The following is a 22,381-nucleotide window of genomic DNA, read 5'->3' as shown; positions in this document are numbered from 1 at the left end:
AGAATGAGTATTCAAGTAATTGTCAATTATTTCTGTAAATATTTAACCCTTTCTGCTCATCACGTTTATGTGTATATGTTCATTTGCTAGATGTTTCTTCCCAGTAGTTAGTGAAGAAGATTCATATCTTCATTACCATATACTTTCTTAAGTAGAGTTTATATTTGGTATTTGCAGCAGCCATTATCTTTTAAAAGCGATTATGAAGGACTCAGTATTTGTGTGATTATCATATCCTAGCTTTATGTTACTATAGCAAGTACAGCTATTCTTCCAACTCACTCAAATTTCACCTTTTTCCTGCTTCTGTGTCAACAAGTCACCAATGTGATCAGTTAAGCAAAGGCAACAAATCACAGATGATGTACTGATCTGTCTTGTCCTCTGTGACCCGCAGGCTTTTTGACACCCGGTACAGCATTAGGGAGAATGGACAGCTCCTCACCATCCTGAGTGTGGAAGACAGCGATGATGGCATTTACTGCTGTATAGCCAACAATGGCGTGGGAGGAGCCGCTGAGAGCTGCGGAGCCCTGCAAGTGAAGATGAGTGAGTGGCAAAGTGAATCACCTATGGGTGAAAGTTGATGTGGTACAATTGGAAACATCCAGGAGTACATAGAGCCTTTCCACTGCACACCTGGAGTTGTTTTGTTTTTGTTTTTGTTTTTGCATGCGGAGCAAGAACAACAACAACAACAACAAAAATTGAGTAAAGAAATTGGACGAGTCTCTCTTGCTAAATGCTGAGGACTCGATTTTGAGGCTGGAACACCTTCAAAATATTTTGCTATGTTATGGTGCTACCATTTTTGTAATTCTCATTTTCTCTCCAGCATTAACATTTTAGATCTTGGTTCCATGTTAAATCTGTTTATTTTTCTCTTCTCTTCTTCTTTTTACCCTCTCCTTAGAGTTCACTTGTATTTATGTGAGTATATACCAAATGGCAAATTTTTGGAATGCTTTCACATTGCTTGGAAAGAGCTGCTACATGAGATTCCCATGGACTCCTGGCCCCCATCACTACTCCAGCTTCCTTCCCCTCCCCCAGGTTATTCCTCCTTAAACCTCCTAAGGTTCATCAGCTAAGGACTCAATGCTGGCACAGTAGCACACCTCCAGCATCCTGCTTCAACAAGAGAGCCATTTCTGATTGTCAGTACTTGCGACTATCCCATGAATCATGTTTCTTTAGTGTGGGATCCATGACTCAAGATCAACATTCTACTCATTCCTAGTTCCCTTTATATGTAATTTCCTACGAGGATTCTCCTGACTGCTCACCTCACAGATGACCAAGATATCTGTTTCACTGAGAAGGCTGGAATAATTTCATATAAACAGACAAATACATTATTAGGTATGCCACATAGCTAAGGTGTTACTCAGCCTTATCATAAGGATCTTGTCCAGAGAACATAATTAAATAAATAGACAAGCCCCTGTTTGACAGTTATAAGAACAGCAACTCCTAACCCAAGATTTTGCTTGCAACTAGATGATAATACAACTCACAACTGAGGTGCCTGGGAAGAATCTGAAGTCTAGGTATTCACTAATGTCAATTAGAGTTGTAAGCTGTAGGTAGAGTAACAAAGAGCAGAGTAACAAAGATGATATTTTCTTTTTTTTTTTTTTTTTGGTTTTTCTCCGGTACCAGGAACCAAACTCATGACCTTGCACTTGCCAAGCAGGCGCTTTTGCCGCTGAGCTAAATCCCCAGCCCCAAAGATGATATTTTCCCATAACATATTTTAAAGCCTATGTTGCACATTTGCCAGAATTCAGGACCATAAAACTTTAAATGATAATAAATGCTTAGATTAAAAACTAATATGTTATACAGTGTTTGCAAATGTCACATATGACTCTCCCCACTCCTTTCCTACACACTGAAGTATAAAGCAAAAGAGAAATCCTTCACATTCTCAACATCACAAATTAGTTCTGGCATGTGACCTGAGAGACATAAAATGAACCCCCTCTCTCATTAGTCTGTCCTACAAATGCACCCTTTTATTTTATATCTATATGATTGCTAATGGCATCAATGTACTTTTTAATTATTTTATAAATCTGTGAAGACTAAAATAAGTAACATTTTTAACTTGTCAATTCTTCTGTATGTCAGATTGAATAACTTCTTTATTTGAAAACTTCATATTAGAAAAATAGAACTACTCAACTTTAGCTATTTCTTCTAAAAAAGAAACCTGAACTTTACATAACACTAAATTACACAAATTTTCTTTGCAGACTTGAATTCTGCCCAATTATATGACAGGTTTTGCTCTAATCTATATCTATATCTACATTTGTATCTGGTTTACTTTCTAGAGGCTAAATTGATCTCATTATTGAACATCAACTTTAATAATCAAATTAAAAAGGAAATTATTGGGAAAGTAGATAATAATTCAAAACTATATGAAATATATTCATATCAATTTTATAAATGTTTCATGTTTACTGGCATAATTTAAATAATATTGAATTGTTATGCTGATGGTTTTGTTGATCAATTTTTTGGTAACTAGCTTTTAAAATTAAGAATACTGTGGAAATTTTCAACACCTAAACTGTGTGTCAAAAAATTGTTTTATACAAGAGATCTTACTAAAATAAAGATAACTCAAACTTTTTTTTTTTTTTTGGTTTTTCTCCGGTACTGGGAACCGAACTCACGACCTTGCGCTTGCCAGGCAGGCGCTTTTTGCCGCGGAGCTAAATCCCCAGCCCCGATAACTCAAACTTTTAAAAATGATTTCTTCTTGATTGCACTGAGAACTTGTCTAGTATTTGGTGCAATTTAAAAAGTAATATGCTTAAAATGAGTTTTGAAATGACAATTTAGAATTGAACAGTGAAAACTAAGTTCAAAACAGTCATATTGCCTTTCTAATTTTGAATTTTATTTCCCTATAGAACCTAAAATAACTCGCCCTCCAATCAACGTAAAAATAATAGAGGGATTAAAAGCTGTTCTGCCATGTACTACAATGGGCAACCCCAAGCCATCTGTCTCCTGGATTAAGGGAGATAGTGCTCTTAGGGTAAGTGAGTATTGTGTAAAAATGTATTTTAAAACTTAACAATCTCTTAAACACTTAGATGCATGCTTACAGACTTCAAGTTTAAATTTTTCTGGTGTACATTTTAATGGAATTTAAATATTTATTTATTATTAAATGTTCGTTCTATTTAAGTATTTCTATAACTATGCAAATTATAGGGCACTTCATGAGGCTGGGTTTATCTTAACTGCTTCAAGCGAAACAACATATTGCAACAGATAGAATGCAGAAACATGGATCAGAATCCATTGTTTTTTATTAGGCTAGATATTAAAGAAATTTACAAAAAAAGTGTAAAACGCATGAATCTTCTTACTAAATCCTTTCATTTATTGTCATGAAATTATATGTTATTGGTGTTCACATGGAAGGGGTTTGTTACTGTCATTTTTAAATGAATTAATGATTATATATTTTATGTTTATCTCCTTTCAAGTTTCTGCTTTAGTTTCTGACAAGCAAATGCAGATAAATAGAACTTACAAAAAAAAAATGCTTTAAATCAAACGAACTTGGGTATGATATTTAAGGAGTCAAGGAAGCTTTTGTGTCCTCATGAGATGAAAGAAAATGACAATATCTCTTAGGATCATAATGATGGTTAATTTGATCATCTTGTATTCTCTCACTTATCATTTTATCTTATGCATAATAAACATCCAATGAAAATTAATATGTTTTATGATAATACTGATGATCATGACTTGATTAAAAAGGGCAACTGTATCCTAGACCGGATGTTTTCAAACTTCTATCCTTGTCTCTGGCAGGAAAACACCCGCATTGCAGTTCTTGAATCTGGGAGTTTAAGGATTCACAATGTGCAAAAAGAAGATGCCGGACAGTACAGATGTGTGGCAAAAAACAGCCTGGGGACGGCATATTCCAAGCTGGTGAAGTTGGAAGTCGAGGGTAAGAAGCTGCGTGCCTCCCCCTCACAGTGTGATCGGGGACCTCACATCTACTGGGAATGCTGTGTTTTAGATTAAGAAGGAAATATAGGTATTCCTGATCCCTCAGCTGTCCAGATGACAGACCATAGGTCAAGACTGTGAAAACAGTGAAGAGAAGTTGAGAAAGAAAGAATTTTTCACTATCATAAAAAGTCATATTCTAGCTATCTCTCATGATCATGGGTAATTTTGACCACCATGGACTAAATTCAGTATAACACCAAAATAATTGGACTTTTGGAACTAAAATAATATGCATTTTAGAACTTATTCCTGGCTTGGACAATTCTCCCTCATTTAGAAATTTGGAGACACCAATTTCACATCCTCAGCATTAGAATGGCTTTTTAAAAGGCATAAAGAGAAAAAGTAATCTTTTGCAGATTGTACTTTCTCATAAAAAGATGAGAGAAATAAAAGGACTCAAAACATGTAACCAAAAACTATTCTACTTCCATGGATCATTTAATATGTAACAAGTCAGCAGCATAGTAGTATGTCATTAAAGTGATTTTTAAAAATCAGTTCAATAGCTTGGTGTGAAAGGTCTTCACCGAGAAATCAGAATCCAAACATTTGGTCCTCTTGATCTAAAATGGTATCATATTTTGTTTAAAAATACAAACTTACACATACCTACTCTCTGAGTAGACTGATTATAAAACCTCCCCAAGGCTTATTACTCCAAGCCCCAGATTCAATCTCTATTAGTTTTCTCATCTGTACAGCGAGGTTTGTTGTACTTAATGAAATAAGATATGAACAGCTTGTAGCAGTATCTGGTCCTTTGTGCACACTCAATAAATGTTGGAATTTATAGGAACTGCCATTTTTCTCTCTTACCTGATTAGTAAATCTTGTACAGTTGCTGGAACTAATCAGAGTTCAAGCAGGAAAGGCATCAGGGGTTCCCCAGGTCTTTGAGTCCATCTTACTCTCCTTTAGCCAGAATTTATCTTTTCCTGTCCCTTTTCTCACTCACTATTTCCTCTTTTAAAATTATTTTTATTTCCCAAGTGGGCCTTTGTCTTTCCTTCCTCCCACCAATTTAATGATCTCATTTTCCATATTTGTCTCTAATTGACACAATATTTTATTATGTCATTACATAGATCACTCCTAAACTTCTCTTTAACTCTTCAAGGTAAAGAATGAACTTGGTGGGACTAGAGGTTGTCAGAATATAAAGATATACTTTCAGCATAGTTGTTAAAATTTAATAACTCTATTAAAGATTAGTGTCAACAACTGGTATGATTTTTTCCAGTAAAACTAAGTAAACAGATAAAAGCATTCAGACACGCATTCAATACAGTGAATAGCTGTGCAGGTACAGTGTTTCCTTTAACTTGATGTTACGCATTCATGTAAAGTACTGCTGAGCTTTTCTTATCAAAACATCAATTATAAGCCCTCTGTATTATAATATACAATGATGGTCATTTTCTCACTATCTTCTTAGGTATTAAAATAACTTGCTTTAACTTTGGCTCAGCCAAAATTATCACCAATATCAATTAGTTGGAGTTCAATTATAGTTAGGTCTTGCTTCACCATTTAATTTTGGTTCATTCCTATTAGTAAAACTGAACACTTCCTTCTTTATTCTTAACATTTAAATGATTTCACTCATTTCTTTCACAGTTAATAGATGCTACAGATTTTATTAAACCATGATAGTACTGAAAGCTCTCAATACCTTTTAAAATTCCTCTGAGAACAGGTAAAATAATCATTTTAGCTCAGATGTTTATTTCTAACCCCTCTTGTACTTGCTAAAATAGTCCAAATCTGTGACATGTTTAGCAACTGCTGGCTTAAGATAACCGTTTAACGAATGCCATCTACAATAATTATAGTATTACTTATGAAACATTAATATTGCAGCAAATCAGTTTTGGCACTGGAAGTTCTAAACAGATAACTTCCACTTGAAGTGGTAGTTGAGGAATTTCTATAATATATAATACAGACACGTTCTGTTCAAAGAAGAGCTGATCCAAACTACCACTCAGAATGTGGGAGAAGCAACAGAGAAATGAGTGAAAGAGCCCCCAAAGTACTTGCAAATGTCTACTAGCTTGGCCGTGGTGAGATGTGAATGTGTGCCTCGGCCTTGGTCACTTGGGACTGATGAATATATGTATGTACTCTACAGTAACTCTCCAAATGAGTTACACATTGAATATTTTGAATCAGAACTCCATGCCACTTGACACTGTTCTACACTTACTATGGGTTGGCATGCCAGGAAATAAGAGGCCTTGCGACTGAGAGCTTCTAACAAGGACAAACATACCAGGCATATTAACACACTGGGTATAGTGTGAAGCTCAGCTATCATAATGAACATAAAAGAAACACCATCATCTGGGAGAAATAAACTTCCCTTTCTAAATTACCATCTGCAGGTTTTTGGACCTCTGGAATGGCAACATAAGGGCATTCTACCCTTCTGTCTTGTCTCAGATGATTCCAACAGTGACATACAGAATTCTTGACAAAACCATCTAACTCAAGATGTTCCAGCAAGAATATCTTTCTGAAAGGATGAGCAGTGAGATGGCTAGCATTTCCAAATGTGCCACGATGCTAAACACTTTAGTTAGATTATCTCATTTAATCATCACTAACAGTCTCTGAGAAGGTCCTTTATTGGGCTATTTTAGGAAACTGGGGGACACAGACACTAGTAAATTACACAGCACCACACAGATGGTAGTATCTAAGAAACTGAATAATGCTAAATGCTATCTGTTCTACTAAAGAACAAGAGAGTCCTGTGTGATGATGTCAAAGTAAAGAAGGGTAAATTTGAGTCGTTCATAAGAAAATAGATGTACATGGAGACCATGAGGCTTAGTGAAAAAAATCAGACACAGAAGCTTACATATCACATGGTTTTTCTGATGTAGAAACCCAAAGTATAAATGATTCAAAGCACAAAGTGTATTACATATAGTAGGAGACAGGGAGGTAGATCTTTTGCAAACAGGAAGGGAATTAGAGACAGAGTGAGGAGGGAGGGATGTGAGGATAAAGGGAAATAAAAAGGATTAAGCTATGTTAGTTACATGTACCAATTCCCCAAGATGAATGTATGCATTGTGTATTGCAAATATGTACTAATGGAACAGAGTAATAGCAGAAAGGGAGTGAGGTTTCTCTCGGGGGTGGGTGCCAGGAATTGAAGGAAGTGAGGTTTTTGTAAATGAAGGGCAGAATGGGTCATAGAGAGGAGGGAAAAAGAGACAAGTTTTTCAATAACTTCAACAGAGAAAGGGAGGAGTCAGAAAGAGGCAGCGGTTTAAAAATATTGAAAATATTAAAGCACTAATGCTAAGAAAATTTGAACACACAAAAGATAAGGGAGACGTATAAAGGACTGTAGTGCTTAGCAGGCACGGGGCTGAGCCCAGGGGCCAGGTGAAATGATAAACTTTCTACAGACAGTGACCATATGTTCTGGTTTTCCCAGGACAGTTCTGGTTACACCTGTTGTCCTGGGATAATTATTGATAGAATTACTCTTTTACTTTCAAAAGTATCCAGGCTTCCTTGATAAATGATATGGTTACTTTCCTTGGACAAAGGAGAGATTTTTTTTTTTTGTTATTTGGTAATAGAAAGAAAGGAGAAAGGGTACATTTTCCAGCACAAATTAATAAGTTAGGTGAATAGAATTTGAGAAGGCTCTGTTCTTAGTCTCTACTTCCTCCAGGAAGTAGAAAGTAAGGTTATCTTCTGAAAATACTTCTGTAAAGGGGCCAGGCAAAGGGGGTGGGGATAAAGAGAGTGGAAAGGTTTTTAAATAGCGCTGCGATGGGAGAGATGACTCACAAGGGAAACTAGGATTGCAGAGGGCCATCTAGGTTTAGTTAAGAGAAGGACTGTGGATATGGAGGGGCATCAATCTGCGTGGTTTCAGGGTCCTTTCCCCCGCCCCATGCCAACCAGTGTTTTTCTGCTCTACGGACTGAAGTTCAGAAAAAGTAGAAAGTTAAATTTATGTCAAGATGTAAAGGTTGGAATTTTGCCAGAAAAGAAAATAAAGCAAAGGAGAATATTGCAAGAGACACTTAAGCAATGAATAATGGGATCTTTATGTATCAAACATACCTAGAGTTTAATATTCAAATATGAAATATAATGGAATTTGAACCTAGTGTTAAACACCTGCTCCAGATAATATGGCAGACAAGATAATGTGAAAGTCTTACTACAAACAACCTGGGAATTCTGTGTTTGCTGTGCAAACCGTAGAAATAAAATATATGTCTCCAGAAACCAGAACCGAATAGAAGTTAAACTAACAAACCAGAATGCTTGTAAAGCAGCTCCTCTGTTGTCCAAGAGGCACTGTGAGAGATGTTTATGGTGTAAGACCTTAAAGAGGCAGGAGACAGTCTTCAGCCGTGTAAAGGGGAGGTTAGCATTGAGACCCTGGATAAACCCGAGAACCACAAATTGCAAGATGAGCCAGAAAATTTCCATCTATAGGAACAAAAATGATTTCCATCTACAGGCACAAGGCTCAGCTGTGTTCATCTAAGTTCTAGTTGTGAGAAGAGAAGGAAAAAGTCTTTTCTGAATGAATATTAAACACTCAGAATACACAGGTTTGCTATTAAATTGATAAAACCAGCACAGCTTTGAAATCTGCCACTGAAAAAGCTAACATAAAAATTAGTTTCTTAAAATTGTTCTCTATTCTTCTCTTTGTTTTTACTGATTGGGACTTGGTGTGCTTCTCATACTGGAGGATTTGAGTTATCATCATTGTTATCCAATTCTCAGTCAAGTGTTTGTATGTGGAAAAAAACTGATTCTGAGCAGCCACACTGAGCATGAATTCACAATGTAAATTTGTTCTACCTACAGGAAACATCCTACTTTTAGTAATAGGTGATATAATACACAAAGAAGAGATAGTGCAATATAAAAATGTTAATAAAACAGCATAGTAGGCATTATAAAGTAATCACTTTATTAAGACATAAAACGGGGACAAAAACAAAGAAAATATATCAGTAGGAAGGAAGGCAATTTTGAAAAAGAATTAAATATAATTTTAACAAATGAAAAATATATAATGATTGAAAATAAAATGTAATGGATGAGTAATAGTATATTAGATAAAGAGATAGTCCACCCATTGTAAGAGACTTTTCAGAATTTAGAATTCAACACAGAGATTTAAAACATGAAATTGAGTTGAAGAAATAATGAAGGATGCATTACAGGAAGAGAGAAGATAGCATATATGAGAGGCAACATACCAACACTCGACTGAGAATTTGTTAGCACTGATGAAAACTCAAATCCTCCAGTATGAGAAGCAAACCAAGTCCCAATCAGTAAAACTAAAGAGAAGATCAGAGAACAGTTTTACCCAGACATATCATAATGAAGCATAACAGATAAGAAACGATTTTGTTTTGGTGCTACTGAAGATTGAACTCAGGCCTTCATGTTGAGCTACATCTCCAGCACTTTTAGTTTTTATTTTGAGGCAGGTCTCATCAAATTGCCTAGATAGACATAAACTTCCATTCCTCCTGCCACAGCCTCCCAAAGCGCTGGTATTTTAGGCATACATCACCTTTCCCTGCTTAAAGAGATGATCTTAAAAACTGAAGAAAAGTTTACAAGGGATAACAATCTTTTATTATTTACAAGGGATAACAATTTTTTCCTTCCTTTCTTTTTTTTTTTTGTCTTCTTTAGGACAGGGTGTCACTATGCAGTTCAGGCTGGCCTTCAACTCACTTTATAGCCCAGGCTGGCTTCAAACTTGCAGCGATCTTCCTGCCTCAGCCTCCCTTGTGCCAGGATTAGAGGCATGTGCCACCACACCAACTAGATAGGGCTAACAATTTAAATCATAACCATACACGGAAGCCACTCCTTTCATCTATGCTTATGATTTGGTATAGCATCATGAAAGTCTTTGGGGTAACAAAAATAAAACTTTAAAACATATATAGATTTGTCACAATAATTTAACTTCTGATAACTTATCTAAAGGAACATTTAGGTAAGCCTGTGTTCAAGATTATTTATTATGAAGATGTTTATAATGGTAAAAATTTAAAATAAATTTGCATCAATATGAGATTAAATATATGATGAAATTCTATTCAATCATTAAAAGAATGAAATTGATCTGTATTATGAACTTGTAAAAATATCCATCATGAATATGATATAGGTCTGTTTCCCATATCTGAGCCTTGGAGTCCTAATCTCTAAAATAGAAACAAAAGCATTTTCATCTTTAGGTGTGATCATTAGTTAATATAGGCATACAGTCAACACTATATGATTTTCCCTCTTTTTGTTATTTACTTCCTATAGTAAGTACTTGTGTAGTGCAAGGTATTATTATAAGTTCTTTAGAAATATTAATTCATTGCTCATGTAATATATTCATAAGTTAAAAAGTAAAAAGACAGTAAATGTTATATATTATATACGCATAAGTGCATCAAACTTAATACTTGTTGTCTCTACCTAGCATGACATGGGAGGAGTTAGCTTTCATTGTACACGTTATGCAGTTGTATAGACTTTGAACCTTCATAAAGAGACCTTTATAATTAGGAATAATTAATACACATGCTTAAACTTAGGAAAAGTATTTCTTCCAAATATACTATTTTGAAAAATGCCTTGAACCTTTCTGTTCATGGATGTGAGATGTTATGTTTGCAGTTCTGTTGTCCCTTTCTTCTCTTGGACAAACACAGGAATGGGAACAATTTTGTCAAAGGCAATTAGGTATTGATAGCACTTGACTATTGAGTGCAGAAAGTGGGAGGGCCTGATGAACAAAACATGGAACATACCTTTACCTTAGAGAAGCGAAGTAGTCACTTGCTGTTTGATGGGAAGAGATACTCAATACCCACAACTTAAGGGAGGGGAGGTCAAATTTGGCCCATGAAAATTCAGTCCATGGTAAACAGGCTCCGAGGCAGAAACATGGTGAAAAGGCCTGGTAGAGGAAATCTGCTCCTGGCAGCCAGAAAGCAGAGAGTAAAGAAGGAAGCCAGAGACAAGAAAACATCCTTCCGGCTCATTCTCCTTGTTACACATCCTCCAAGCAGGCACCGTCTCCTCACAGCACATTTGGAGTTCGTCATGAAATTAACCCACTGATGAACATAGGGCCTCCAAGATCCTGTCATCTTCCAAAAAACCCCACCTTTGAACACATGTGGGATAGTAGGGGACATTCTAGCTCAAAAAACATAATAAGAAGGAATCCATTGATAAGAATAATTGGTGTGAGGCCTGTATGGGAAGTAAGTGGAGCTAGTTAGATACAGTAGGTGAAGAGGATCACGGAACAGCAGCTGTTGATGGATTCTCTACCCATTTGACTCTTCTTTCATTTATGGGCAGAAACCTGGAATTTATGGTTTGGTAGGAGGCTCCAACATGAAAATTCAGGCTGGGTTCTGATTTCCCTCTGAACACTTTCCATGTTGAGTGTTACTGAATTATAGCATAAAGGGAAAAGTAAACACAAGTTGCCATAAAAACTGAATCACTGCTAGGTGAAATGTATTTGATATTAGTAGAGAAGACTCTTTTCTTTCCCAAGTTCCATAGTCATCTGGAATGTAGATATCATGGGGAAGTCAGGCTCACAACTGTGGAAACTTTAACCCCTGCCTGTAGTACCTCTGGGACAATAGACTTTAGAATAGGTTTCATACCATGATATGTCCAGGAACATGTTTTTGTCTACTATCCCAAGAGAAATTTATAACGTACTACATGATGCTAAGGTGCTCATTTTTCATATTTTGCTATATTTGCACTGCATCATAGAATCATTGGTTTCTTATAGGTTTGTTTTTTTTGTTGTTGTTTTGTTTTGTTTTCAGTACCAGGGATCGAACTCATGACCTTGCTCTTGCAGGGCAGGCGCTGTGCCCCTGAGCTAAATCCCCAGCCCCATCATTGATTTCTTATGATCAATATTGGCTAGCTTTTGGTTTTTTGCTGTAAATTTTAATGTCTAAAAAAATTGAGATTTGTCTCATAGGTGCTGAAGGCTGTTCTACCTGTTTTGTGGCTTTCCTTTAGCTGGAATCAATCTTTGTCTCCTAATCTAAAAATAAATATATAGTGGTAAAAAAATCAACCATTTTGCTTCCCAAAACCTTCTCATTATAACTATAAATATTTCTTCTGCTTGTGATTATTTATTTAAATTAGTTCTCCACAGAAATGAAATCACTATTTTCATAGGATGAGTACATGTAGTTTCCTCCCAGTAATTTATATCAACTAAATATTAGATTTGTTAGGTTGTACACAGAAGTTAAGTAACTTTTAAAAGGCTTTACACAAAGAATTGCCTTCCAAGAGACAGTCTTGCCTGCTTCCAGAATTCATTCTACGTTTTACTTTAGGTATGACTCATGCCTGAAGAATGAGTTGTACTGTTTCCTTCATGTATTTGAAACAATTTTCTCCCGCGTACTGGTTAAGGCCAGGAAGACAGACACTCAGTGGTCCAGGGAGATGAAAATGAGAAGTGCTGTTGTGAACGGTAGGGTGGGGATTTCAAGAAGAAGTTACTATTGTGATTTGTCTGGACAACCTCTGAAGTTCAACATGGATTTTATGTTCCTCTTCCTAACGAGTGACATAAACATCTTTCAAAATACATATTCAGTGAACACTAATATCAGAGAAAATAAACCTTTTTGGTACAATGACATAATTCTTCTCGTTTTTATAGTTGTAAGGGTCTTTGTTACAAGTTTTTTAACCATTGGAAATGACCCACTGCAATGTAGATATATCTCATTTTCCTTCTTGTGTTCTTTGGCTTAACTTGGTAACAGAATTTACTTATTTGGGGCCAAACATAGCTCTTACTGTATCCTGTGAATATCACATTCACACAAATCTTCTTTTGTGTACAGAAACTGTTTAAGTGATACCCAAATTAAAATAGGTTAATGTTGGAGAGTACCAGGCTCCCTGTTAATTGCATTTTCTAGTGTTACTTTTTTTGCCCTTGGAGCTTTAAGTTATTAAGAAAAACCTGGGGACAAAAGAGAAGTTGCAATCAAGACAAGGCTACCAGTCAGCTCTCACTACTGGGGAGAAGCGAGTAGACATCGGTACAAAGGCACACATGAGAGCCAGGGAGGGTCTGGAAGCAGAAATGAATGAGAATAGAGTTCTTCTATATAGAGGGTTGCTGTGGGTTTCTCTAATGTTTATACAATTCCTCATTTGCATGGGGCTTTTAAAGGTAGCATCTTATCTTAACATGTGGGAGAGGTACCTTGGGAGGGGGAGGGAAGGGAAATCATGTGGAAAATTTCAATGGCTCAGTGCATGAGTCTCCCTCACTTGTTAGGGCACCTGAGTGCTGTCAGTACAGTTTCTTTGCAGTCTGCAAGGCTGTACCACATACACGTAGGCTGACCAAGTCCATGCGGAAGCTTTTTTTTTCTGAGGATTTCTTCCAAACATATACAGTATGTAAAAATAAGTAGAATTCCTAGAGACCAAAATAAATTATAATTCATACCTGTCTCTCCAGGTCTACTGTGTCCCATAAGCAGCTGTCAGTAGATGTAAGTAAAAGAGAGCTGCATTAGTTTTTAAAATGTTAGACTTCTGACTGTCCTCTTTCCTAGGGATCCAATTTTCTTATTGCATCTGCAAACACAGAAGCGATCATGTAATGTTGCACCACATTTGACTTGCTTTTTCTTTATTTATGCTGCAGCTCTTAATATGACAAATGCCACAGAGAGAGGTATTTAAACCCCCAATGTGTGCTGTGCATTCAGTGATTGCAGTTTTTGGTGTTTTGTTTTTGTTTTTGTTTTTTTGCAGTGCTTGGGATTGAACCTAGGGCCTTGCACATATGAGGCAAGTGCTAGTGATTGAAGTTTTAATAAATTTGCAGTGGTCCTGTTCCCGGCATCAATCCTACTTGCTTGATGCCACTAACAGGTTTGATTTGCTGTCATGAATACATTGTGTATTTTAAAACCAAACAAAGGAGAAGTCATAAACCTTTGACATCCCTGGGCTATATCACTGGGGAAATTAAATCTGCATGATTTAATAAAGTGCATGCTCAAAAAGAAGAGTTTGACCCTTTGGTTTTGACCGTAGGAGACATCATGTTACAGTTTCATCTAAACAGTTCTGTACAATTTTCAGGGAAGAATGTTAAAGTGGACCTTTAGTTAAAGAATTGTCACCAAAGTTTCTCAATGAAAGAAAAATTATATAATAATTATAACATTGAACAGATGCTGCTTCAAAGGATAGTTAGACCCTCTTAATTTATAGTGTTAAAGAAAATGTACTTGAAAATAACTAAACCATTGAGGTGATCTTAACATGATACTGGTTGGAATGAAAAGTTATTATCATCTAAAATAGGTATACTGTAATCAAAATAAGTTTTAATTTTATTTTTAATGGATTAATGCAAGATGTACAGATTCAAACATGCACACAGCAAAAGAAAATTCACCCTCTTTAATGAATTAATTCATCCAGCAAAAATGCATCAAACAATAGTCCAGGTACTTTGTAAGAAAGAACCAGCCATTACATCTTCACTGGGATTAATTTCAAAATATAAGTTTAAACTTCCCAGGTTTGGATTCAGGCAAAAATGTCCTGGACAGATTTTAGAATTCTGTGAAGATATGGAGTTTAAAGAAAGTTTAGTTATTTCCTTCAGATATCGAAGTCATGATTTTGAGATTTTAATTAGTGCATTCATTTCTACGAATAATCATCTAGACAAGGCATGATTTTTGGAGGGAAATGAATGTGCTAGTTAATCACACGAGCTCTAGACTCTCAAGATGGCTGCATGGGCTCTAGAGTCCAGCAGTGCTGGGAAACCTATGGCACGTGTGCCACAGCCAGCTGTTTGTTATCACTGAAAGCTCAAGAAGGTTCGCCATCGTTGGCTTCCTGAGTTACAGTCTTGGTTCCACCAGTTGCCAACTGTGCCGCTTTCAGTTAGTTAATCTCTCTCTGCCCCTGTTTTCCCACCTACAAAAAATAGTTAATGCTATTATCTATCCCAAGAGTTGTACAAGGATAAACTTAGACAATATGTTTATGGCTGTCATGAGAGTGGCAGAGAAATCACTCAACAATTATGAATGTTATTTCTAGGGTTGCTATAACTTCCATGCAACAGAAACAGTGATGTAAGACAGCACTTATGAAGACGGTTGTAACTCTTTTTCCAGTGAGTCATCTCTTTTTGAGGCAGAAACAATAAAGTTCCCTGGCAAAAACTAAATTTTCCTCTAAAATAGAATCCATTTTTATTAACTTTGATTCTATCTGAAGAGTAATCACAGACTTTAAATCTAGAATCTAGAATCCAAATCATATGGCTCTATCCTGTATTTCACAGGTAAGGAAACTTGACAGCAGTTAAAGCATTACTTTGCCCAAGTTAGCAAAGGAACTTGAGGAGCTTGATTCCTACACAAGGAGGCCTTCCATAGCCACTCTTGATTCTTGCCTTTTTTATAGTTGTGCTGTGTAACTCGGTAGTTTGGAGAGTTCATATGTTCTAGTATTAGTTAGACCTGGGTGTTAATCCTGACTGGGTAACTCACTAGTTATGCAAGGTTGGATAATTCACTTGACCTCTGCAAGCTTATTTCCTCATTCATGAAATGACAGTATCATTCCTTAGAACATAGAGCTCTTAAAATGGACTACGATAATGTAGTGTCTCATAAGAGCTCTTGGATAAATATTGCTTTTGTTGGTATTGTTGTCTATAGTTTACATTGTCATAGAGCTAGCTCACATCCATCTAGAGATTCCCACTGGTTAGATTCTCAAATTTCATAACTAGGATGTCAGCATTACCAACTGCTCATCGGGTTTCCAAAGGGCATAAATCTACCCCCAATCAGCAATGCTTTGTACCTGCATTCTTGGTACTTGTTAGAGATTATAACTTTGGTTTGGCATCACTGTGATGAGTGATGTAGGGAAGCTTATCTAAGGAGCTGTATGAGGGTGTGTCTTTATGGTAAACAATGGAATACCCTATCAAACAGAAGCACAATAACATGAAAGTGGAAGTAACTGTAGTGTGTATCCTGAACCTCCATTTTATTCATTACAGAAATACATAGTTGCCAAAAATCTTGGAATATTGATCATTCTATCACTCCCTTGTAAATCACAAGTCAGAAATTGCCTGGGGAAAATAAGTAGTCTTCCATGGGAAACTGGCATTTCTTCTTCCCCTTCCTGTAGTGAATATTGTGAATTTTATTGTATTGTATTGCATTTTATTTTATTTTAATTATTTTATGCCCTAGCTGGCATGGATCTTAGAATCCAACTTGAACCTTAGTCATAGTATCTACTACACTACTCTTGAACAGAAGTTTCCTTCTCTCCTTATAATATGCTGTTATTTCACTTACCTTATGGTCATATCGTTGATTTTAGCCCCCCTCCAAAAAAAAAGTTTTCTAAGAAAAGAAATAGAAAAACCAAAGTTGATGTATCAATGGAACTTTCCTCCAAGTGGCTCTCAAACATCAGTTACATCAGAAGCATCTGCAGACCTCCATAAAAAGCGTGGCCTCAGGATTTATTTCCCAGAGATTCAGATTTGATAGACCTGTGTTATAACTTTTTAGTAACATCCCAGTGATGCTTCATGTAGGTGATTTATGAGACACATTTTAGGAAATAATGACTTCAGGTTGTTTACTTGAAGTGTCTTTATTCTGGATGAATCATAAAAATCTAAATATAAAGTTAGCTTATCCACAAATAGGATGGTATGAATGTCAAGATAGTTCCAAAGTTATCAATCTATGTTCCACTTACTGAGGTAACTCCTAAAGAGGCAGAAAACATTAAGACATGTACATTAGTCAGTTTCTGTTACTGTGACAAAATATTTGAGATGATCACCTTAAAAAGAAAAGAAGAAAGGTTTACTTTGGTTCATGGTTTCAAAAGTTTGAGTCTCCATTCTGCTCACCTTATTGCCTTGGGTGGCATAGTACATCATAGAAAGAGAGTGTAGTGGACGACTATTCACATAATGGCTGGTGAGAAAAAGAAAGAGATCAGGGGTCTGCTAGCCCCTTCACGGGCAAGCTCCCTTGCTTTCTCTCACTAGGCCCCACCTATTAAGGTTCCACGACCTCCTAATGGCACCATGTGCTGGCAACCACGGTGTAATCCTTTCACACATGGGCCGTCAGGGTACACTCAAACTATATCAACATGATTAATGTCTTCAAATGATTTTGAATTTAGCGAGGAAGATAAACATGCAAACAAGCAGTTCTTATGAGTAAATTGCAATACATTTGCCACAATAGCAGTCTGCGCAGTGTATAAACATAGGACAGAGGAGGCAGTGAAAGGTCAGGGAAGGATTCAGAGCTGTGAGATACAACTGGGCTTTGATTGGTGAAGAGCTGCTCATGGTGTGGATCCCAGTGAGAGAGGAAAAAGAAAAGAAAATGGAAAATCCATCTTCATCAGGCATGCACAGCCCGAATCTGACTTATAACCAGGGAGTAAAACAAAGACTAAAGAATTTGGAACAGTATCTGGTAGTTGTGCCATAAAGGCCACAGGAACTTATGATTTGATTCAGGGCTTCACAATGAGATTCTGTTCAATAGTGCCCCCTTTAAATGGGTAGATAACTTCCATCATGTCAGATATAGTTTGGAGGTTTCTGTTTGGCTTCCAGAGGTCCATCTGGAGGGCCACAGCAGTGTTCTCAATCCAAACCACCATGTGGGATATTATGGTGGTAGTTTAGATTAAGATTGTTACGGCTTCTCTTTCTTTTATGGTTTCTCTTTCTCCAGTAAAATCTCTAGGAGCAAAAATTAACTAAATAAATAAATTTTAAAGAGTAAAAATATTACTTTTTATAAAATTCAGCTTCCCTGTTTTCAGAGTACAGGTATCTCCCTGAGCTTAAAAAATGTCTTTAGAAGTAAGCTAAGATTTTTGATAAATGCATCATGCTTATATAAGATTAGGAAAAATTGGGTGGGTCATACATGGACCCTTCTATACTATCTTTGTAACTCTTTTGTAAATCTAAAATCATTTCAGAATAAAAGTGTTTTTAAAAGGTAAACTAACAAAGCTTCATGTCCTAGTAAAACCACTTTAAGCATCTTGTCCCATCAAAAATAGAAGGTGAATTTCTTTTTAAAGAATGAGGGGCTGGGGTATAGCTCAGCGGCACAAGCTCCTGCCTGGTAAGTGCAATGTCCTGGGTTTGATTCTTGTGACCAAAAGAAAAAAAAAAAAAGAAAATTAATAAAAGACTGAAAAAAAATGAACTACAACTGAGGTTTAACTTCTTTTTAGTGGATGGTTAAACTTCTGATATGTTTCAGAGCCAGTTTAACAAAAATACTCTCAATAGTTGCTCTATTTTCATCTAAGACTAAAATGAAAACCAGTGAACTTCATGAAGCTCTTCTCTGATTTACTTGGTAAACGTTTCTTGCTCATACTCATTAGTCACTATCCATATTTACAAGCTAGAAAAATATTATCATCTCAAAGGCCACAGAAATGTTGCAACCCGAGCTGCTTTAGAGAACCATGATATCATGGAGGCAGGCAGTCATTCCTTTGAGGACTTGGAGAGGAGGAGCCACTGCCTTTGAGGGTGATGCGTATGTTCTCTAAAGAAGATGAGGCACAGTGGGTAAACCACCTCATGCATTGTTCTGCTTCCAAAAGCCCAGAAATGTAAACAGTGGCAGCACACCAGGATCCAGTTTCTTTGCTTTCGCTATGAAGAGTTAGGAAAGAGAAACCAGGTATTTATTTAAGCTTGTCATTATTATTGCCAGATCTTTTTTAATGATTGGAAAACAAATGAAAAATCCATTGAGAAACGAAGGACCACAGAGCTTCCAAATGATTCCCTTCAATCATGTCTTAGCCAGCCAATTTTTCAAAAACAAAATTACTAAAAGGTAAAAAAATTTAAATGGACCCTTTTCATTTTTTATAGTGCCTGTCTTCTAACAGGCATCTTCAACTCAGTAATTCTTAATACTGTGATGCTCTATGAGATTGCCTAATTATGAATAGATTTAACTGATCCACTCAGATCAGCATTCATATTTTACTAAGATGGTTTAAAGAATGAATTTTACAGGATGATTCCTCTCTTAAATAATTCATTTTAAGCATGGAGTTAAGCACATGCTTTTAACACCTAGCAAAAGGATACTCAACATGATCCGCATCCGGGAGGCAGCCAGTTAAGGCCGGTTGACATTTAAAAAATAAAATAAAATAAAGCTCTCTCTTTGAAGTCAGTTGAAGGAATGGCCTTCATGAGTCACAGAGATATGCTACCGATGAAAATAGCTCTGGAAGAAAAAAAAAGAGCTAAAAAACCTGGCTCCAAAATTTGCCTGCAGGACTTTATAGCACTGGGTTAGGTGCTGTATTAACTTCTTAACAATGTTATCACTTAGTCTTCTCCACAGCTATATTAGTTGGGAGTTAATAATTATATTTTTTAGATGAGGAAACTAAAGTTCCAAGAAGTTGACCAATAACTCTAATCAAATAGCTGGTGAACAGAGAAGTTAGAGTTAAAATATAGATCTACAGCCTGGATAGGTATACAAGTGTTATATATGAATACAAGGAAGTGATTCAATGAATAAAGTTTTGATTTCCCAATTTCTAAGTTTTGTCCTTAGAAAAAGCCCTGGGATGGTATTCTCATAGTACCAAATGATCAGACATTTCTTTAAGATATTGACTATAAGAAAAATTATAAATAACCTGAAGGACTGACTTTATGAAAATAAAACAATCTTTAAGAAAGAGACTATTTTCTAAAGGGCAAAAAAAGAGTGATATATATATAAATGGAATAATTTTTACATTTCTTCTTGATACACACTTCTGACTCTTTAGGAATTTTCACAAGTTTTCTTAATCTTTGATGCTGTCACCAAATGAGTTTTCACAGTATAATAAGAAACTCAGAATATTTATGTTTCAAAAGTAAATTTAGAGGCAAGGACAGTTCAAATTGAGAAACATCTCTAACTTTCTATTTTGAGAAGTGACTTGTAGCAGTTGTAAATGTTCTATTTTAATAAATATACTGTACCAGAAAACTAAATACATTTAGAACTATAGAAGCAAAAGTAAAAGAGAATTATTTTTTTTCTTTCTTCACTTACATTTTTTAAAATATAATGACCTTCCCTTTTGAATGTTGGCCTTGTTATTTAAAATAGGCCACTTGCCCTTCACATTGGACGAGCACAATAAAACTTTCAATAGACTTTTCACTGGCAAAAATTCAGTATTGTACCAGTAGCTTTGTTTTATAAGGTCTTCTCTTAATTCTATTGTTTGGGCTACATATGTCTGAAATTATGCTATTAACTACATACACTGATTATTGTTGCAGCTCCTGTTTACAAATTATGTTTTTAACCTTTGGACAATGCTTTTCTTTATCTCTATTCATACTGTCACTACATTTTTCTTTGTTTGGTATTTCCCTATTCTTTGCTATTCTTCAATGCTTTTCTTTCCAGCCTTCCTGCTACTCTGTAAGAAGAATATAGCTTGATTTTTTTAAATAATCCAGCTCAACAGACTTTGCTTTTAGTAGATAAGTTTGGGTCCTTCTATGTATTCTGAAAACTCTTTCCTATTATTCGTAAGAAGATTTTACTTCTTTTATTCTGTGTTCTGTTTTCTATGCTGTCTCCTTTCTGTACTTCCTTTTGAATTCCTGTTCTGCTTTCTGGAGGATTGATTTCTTTTTAATTCTCCACTTTTTCCCACTTGACTAACAACAATATTATACTCTGGTGGTTTATTACTTTTATATTTTTAATATCTAGTTAGTACTAATTGTAACAAAGTTTAAAACCACATAGTATCCTCTGCAGTGTTCTCAGCCAAGGCAAGAATCTTACCTCACTTTAATTTCCTATCTAACACCACCTCCCCTTATCACTTGCCATTTCCCTTACATATTTTCAAAACCTTTAATTATCTCAAAAAATTGAACAGCTTTATAACCCATAGTTAAGTAGTTCTACTTACATATACCACCGATTTTTGTGCTCACAATTCCTTTTCTGTGTTCTGTTTCTTTCCATTTTCAACTTCTTATTTCTGAACTATGTTCTTCATTTGTTCTCTCAGTGACAATGGGGGTAGTAGATTCTCTTTGCCTTTGTGTGTTTGAAAATATCATTATTATATACTAATCATTCAGATCTACATTGCAAGCCGTGTTGGCAGATATTTTCCCTCAGCATTATCCTCTGATTTTGTACTTATTGATGAGAAATTTTCTGTCATTTTAGCTATAATTCTTTGGTTAGTAATCTAGCTCTTTTATCTGGTAAGTTTACATTTTTCTTTTTTGACAAGCAATGCTTTTCTTATAATTTATAGTGTCTGCCTTATTTATTGTTGTTTAATGAATTACACAAAATTTATTGGCTAAAAGACAATAGACAATCACTTTATTGTTTGTATGAGTCCAGAATTTCAGAGTGGCTTAGCTGAGCCACTCCCTGGCTTGTGTTTGCATTGAAGATGCTGACTACATCTGCATTTTTCTGAAAAGCTGGTGAGGCTGGAGTATCCAGGTCAAATATGGCTTCCTTACAACTGGGTGCAGATTGATGCTGGCTGGTGATGTCTCTGTTCACCCCCATGTGGTCCTCCACAGGCTGAATGAGTGTCCTCATACCACTGTGTTCTGTTTGCACTACTGCTTGCCTGGGCTCAAATAGAGAGCAGGAGGAATATTTTTAATGGCCCAGATTCAGAAGCCATATACTCTTACTTCTGCCACATTCTGTTTGTTAGAAGTGAGTCACTAAGTGAGTCCTTTCTCCCAATGCTGAGAGAAAAATTAGAATCTACTTATCTAAGGAAGGATTTGCGGACACACTATAAAACCACAACCGCATGAAATTATTATCAATCCCTCTATATACTCATTCCTATAGTGGTTCGCAATCGCACTGCCCCTTGGAAGCATCAGACATTTGTCATGCACTTCTGCAAAACACACATTCCCAGTGTTCCAGATTTGTTCTCCCCATTCCTTAGTGAATCTTTCACATTTCTCTCTCCTTTTTGCTTTGGGCTGAAAGCTTTATGATTTCTTATGTACAATCATTTTATTCACGAATTCTTCTTTTGACCTTGTCCAGGGTTGAGTTTATTCTCCTTGTGTTATGTGTCAAATTCAGCTATTATACTTTTAATTTCTAGTGTTTTTATTATTTTTTTAGAATAATTTGCTTGT

General features: G+C 35.9%; 1 protein-coding gene across 4 annotated transcripts in view; it reads left to right on the top strand.

Moving 5' to 3' along the window:
- The window catches only part of Musk (muscle, skeletal, receptor tyrosine kinase), a 96,497-nt gene that overhangs the window by 17,324 nt on the left and 56,792 nt on the right, over nt 1-22,381 (top strand). For all 4 annotated transcript variants that reach the window (XM_005382735.1, XM_005382734.2, XM_005382733.1 and 1 more), the window contains exons 3-5: nt 398-549; nt 2,928-3,055; nt 3,847-3,988. In XM_005382735.1, coding sequence (XP_005382792.1) covers nt 398-549; nt 2,928-3,055; nt 3,847-3,988 — 422 coding nt within the window. The remainder of the gene's footprint in view (nt 1-397; nt 550-2,927; nt 3,056-3,846; nt 3,989-22,381) is intronic.

Source organism: Chinchilla lanigera, unplaced genomic scaffold, assembly GCF_000276665.1.
Source record: "Chinchilla lanigera isolate Chin_1 unplaced genomic scaffold, ChiLan1.0 scaffold00018, whole genome shotgun sequence".
NCBI lineage: Eukaryota > Metazoa > Chordata > Mammalia > Rodentia > Chinchillidae > Chinchilla > Chinchilla lanigera.
This window is presented reverse-complemented; position numbering and strand designations above follow the sequence as displayed.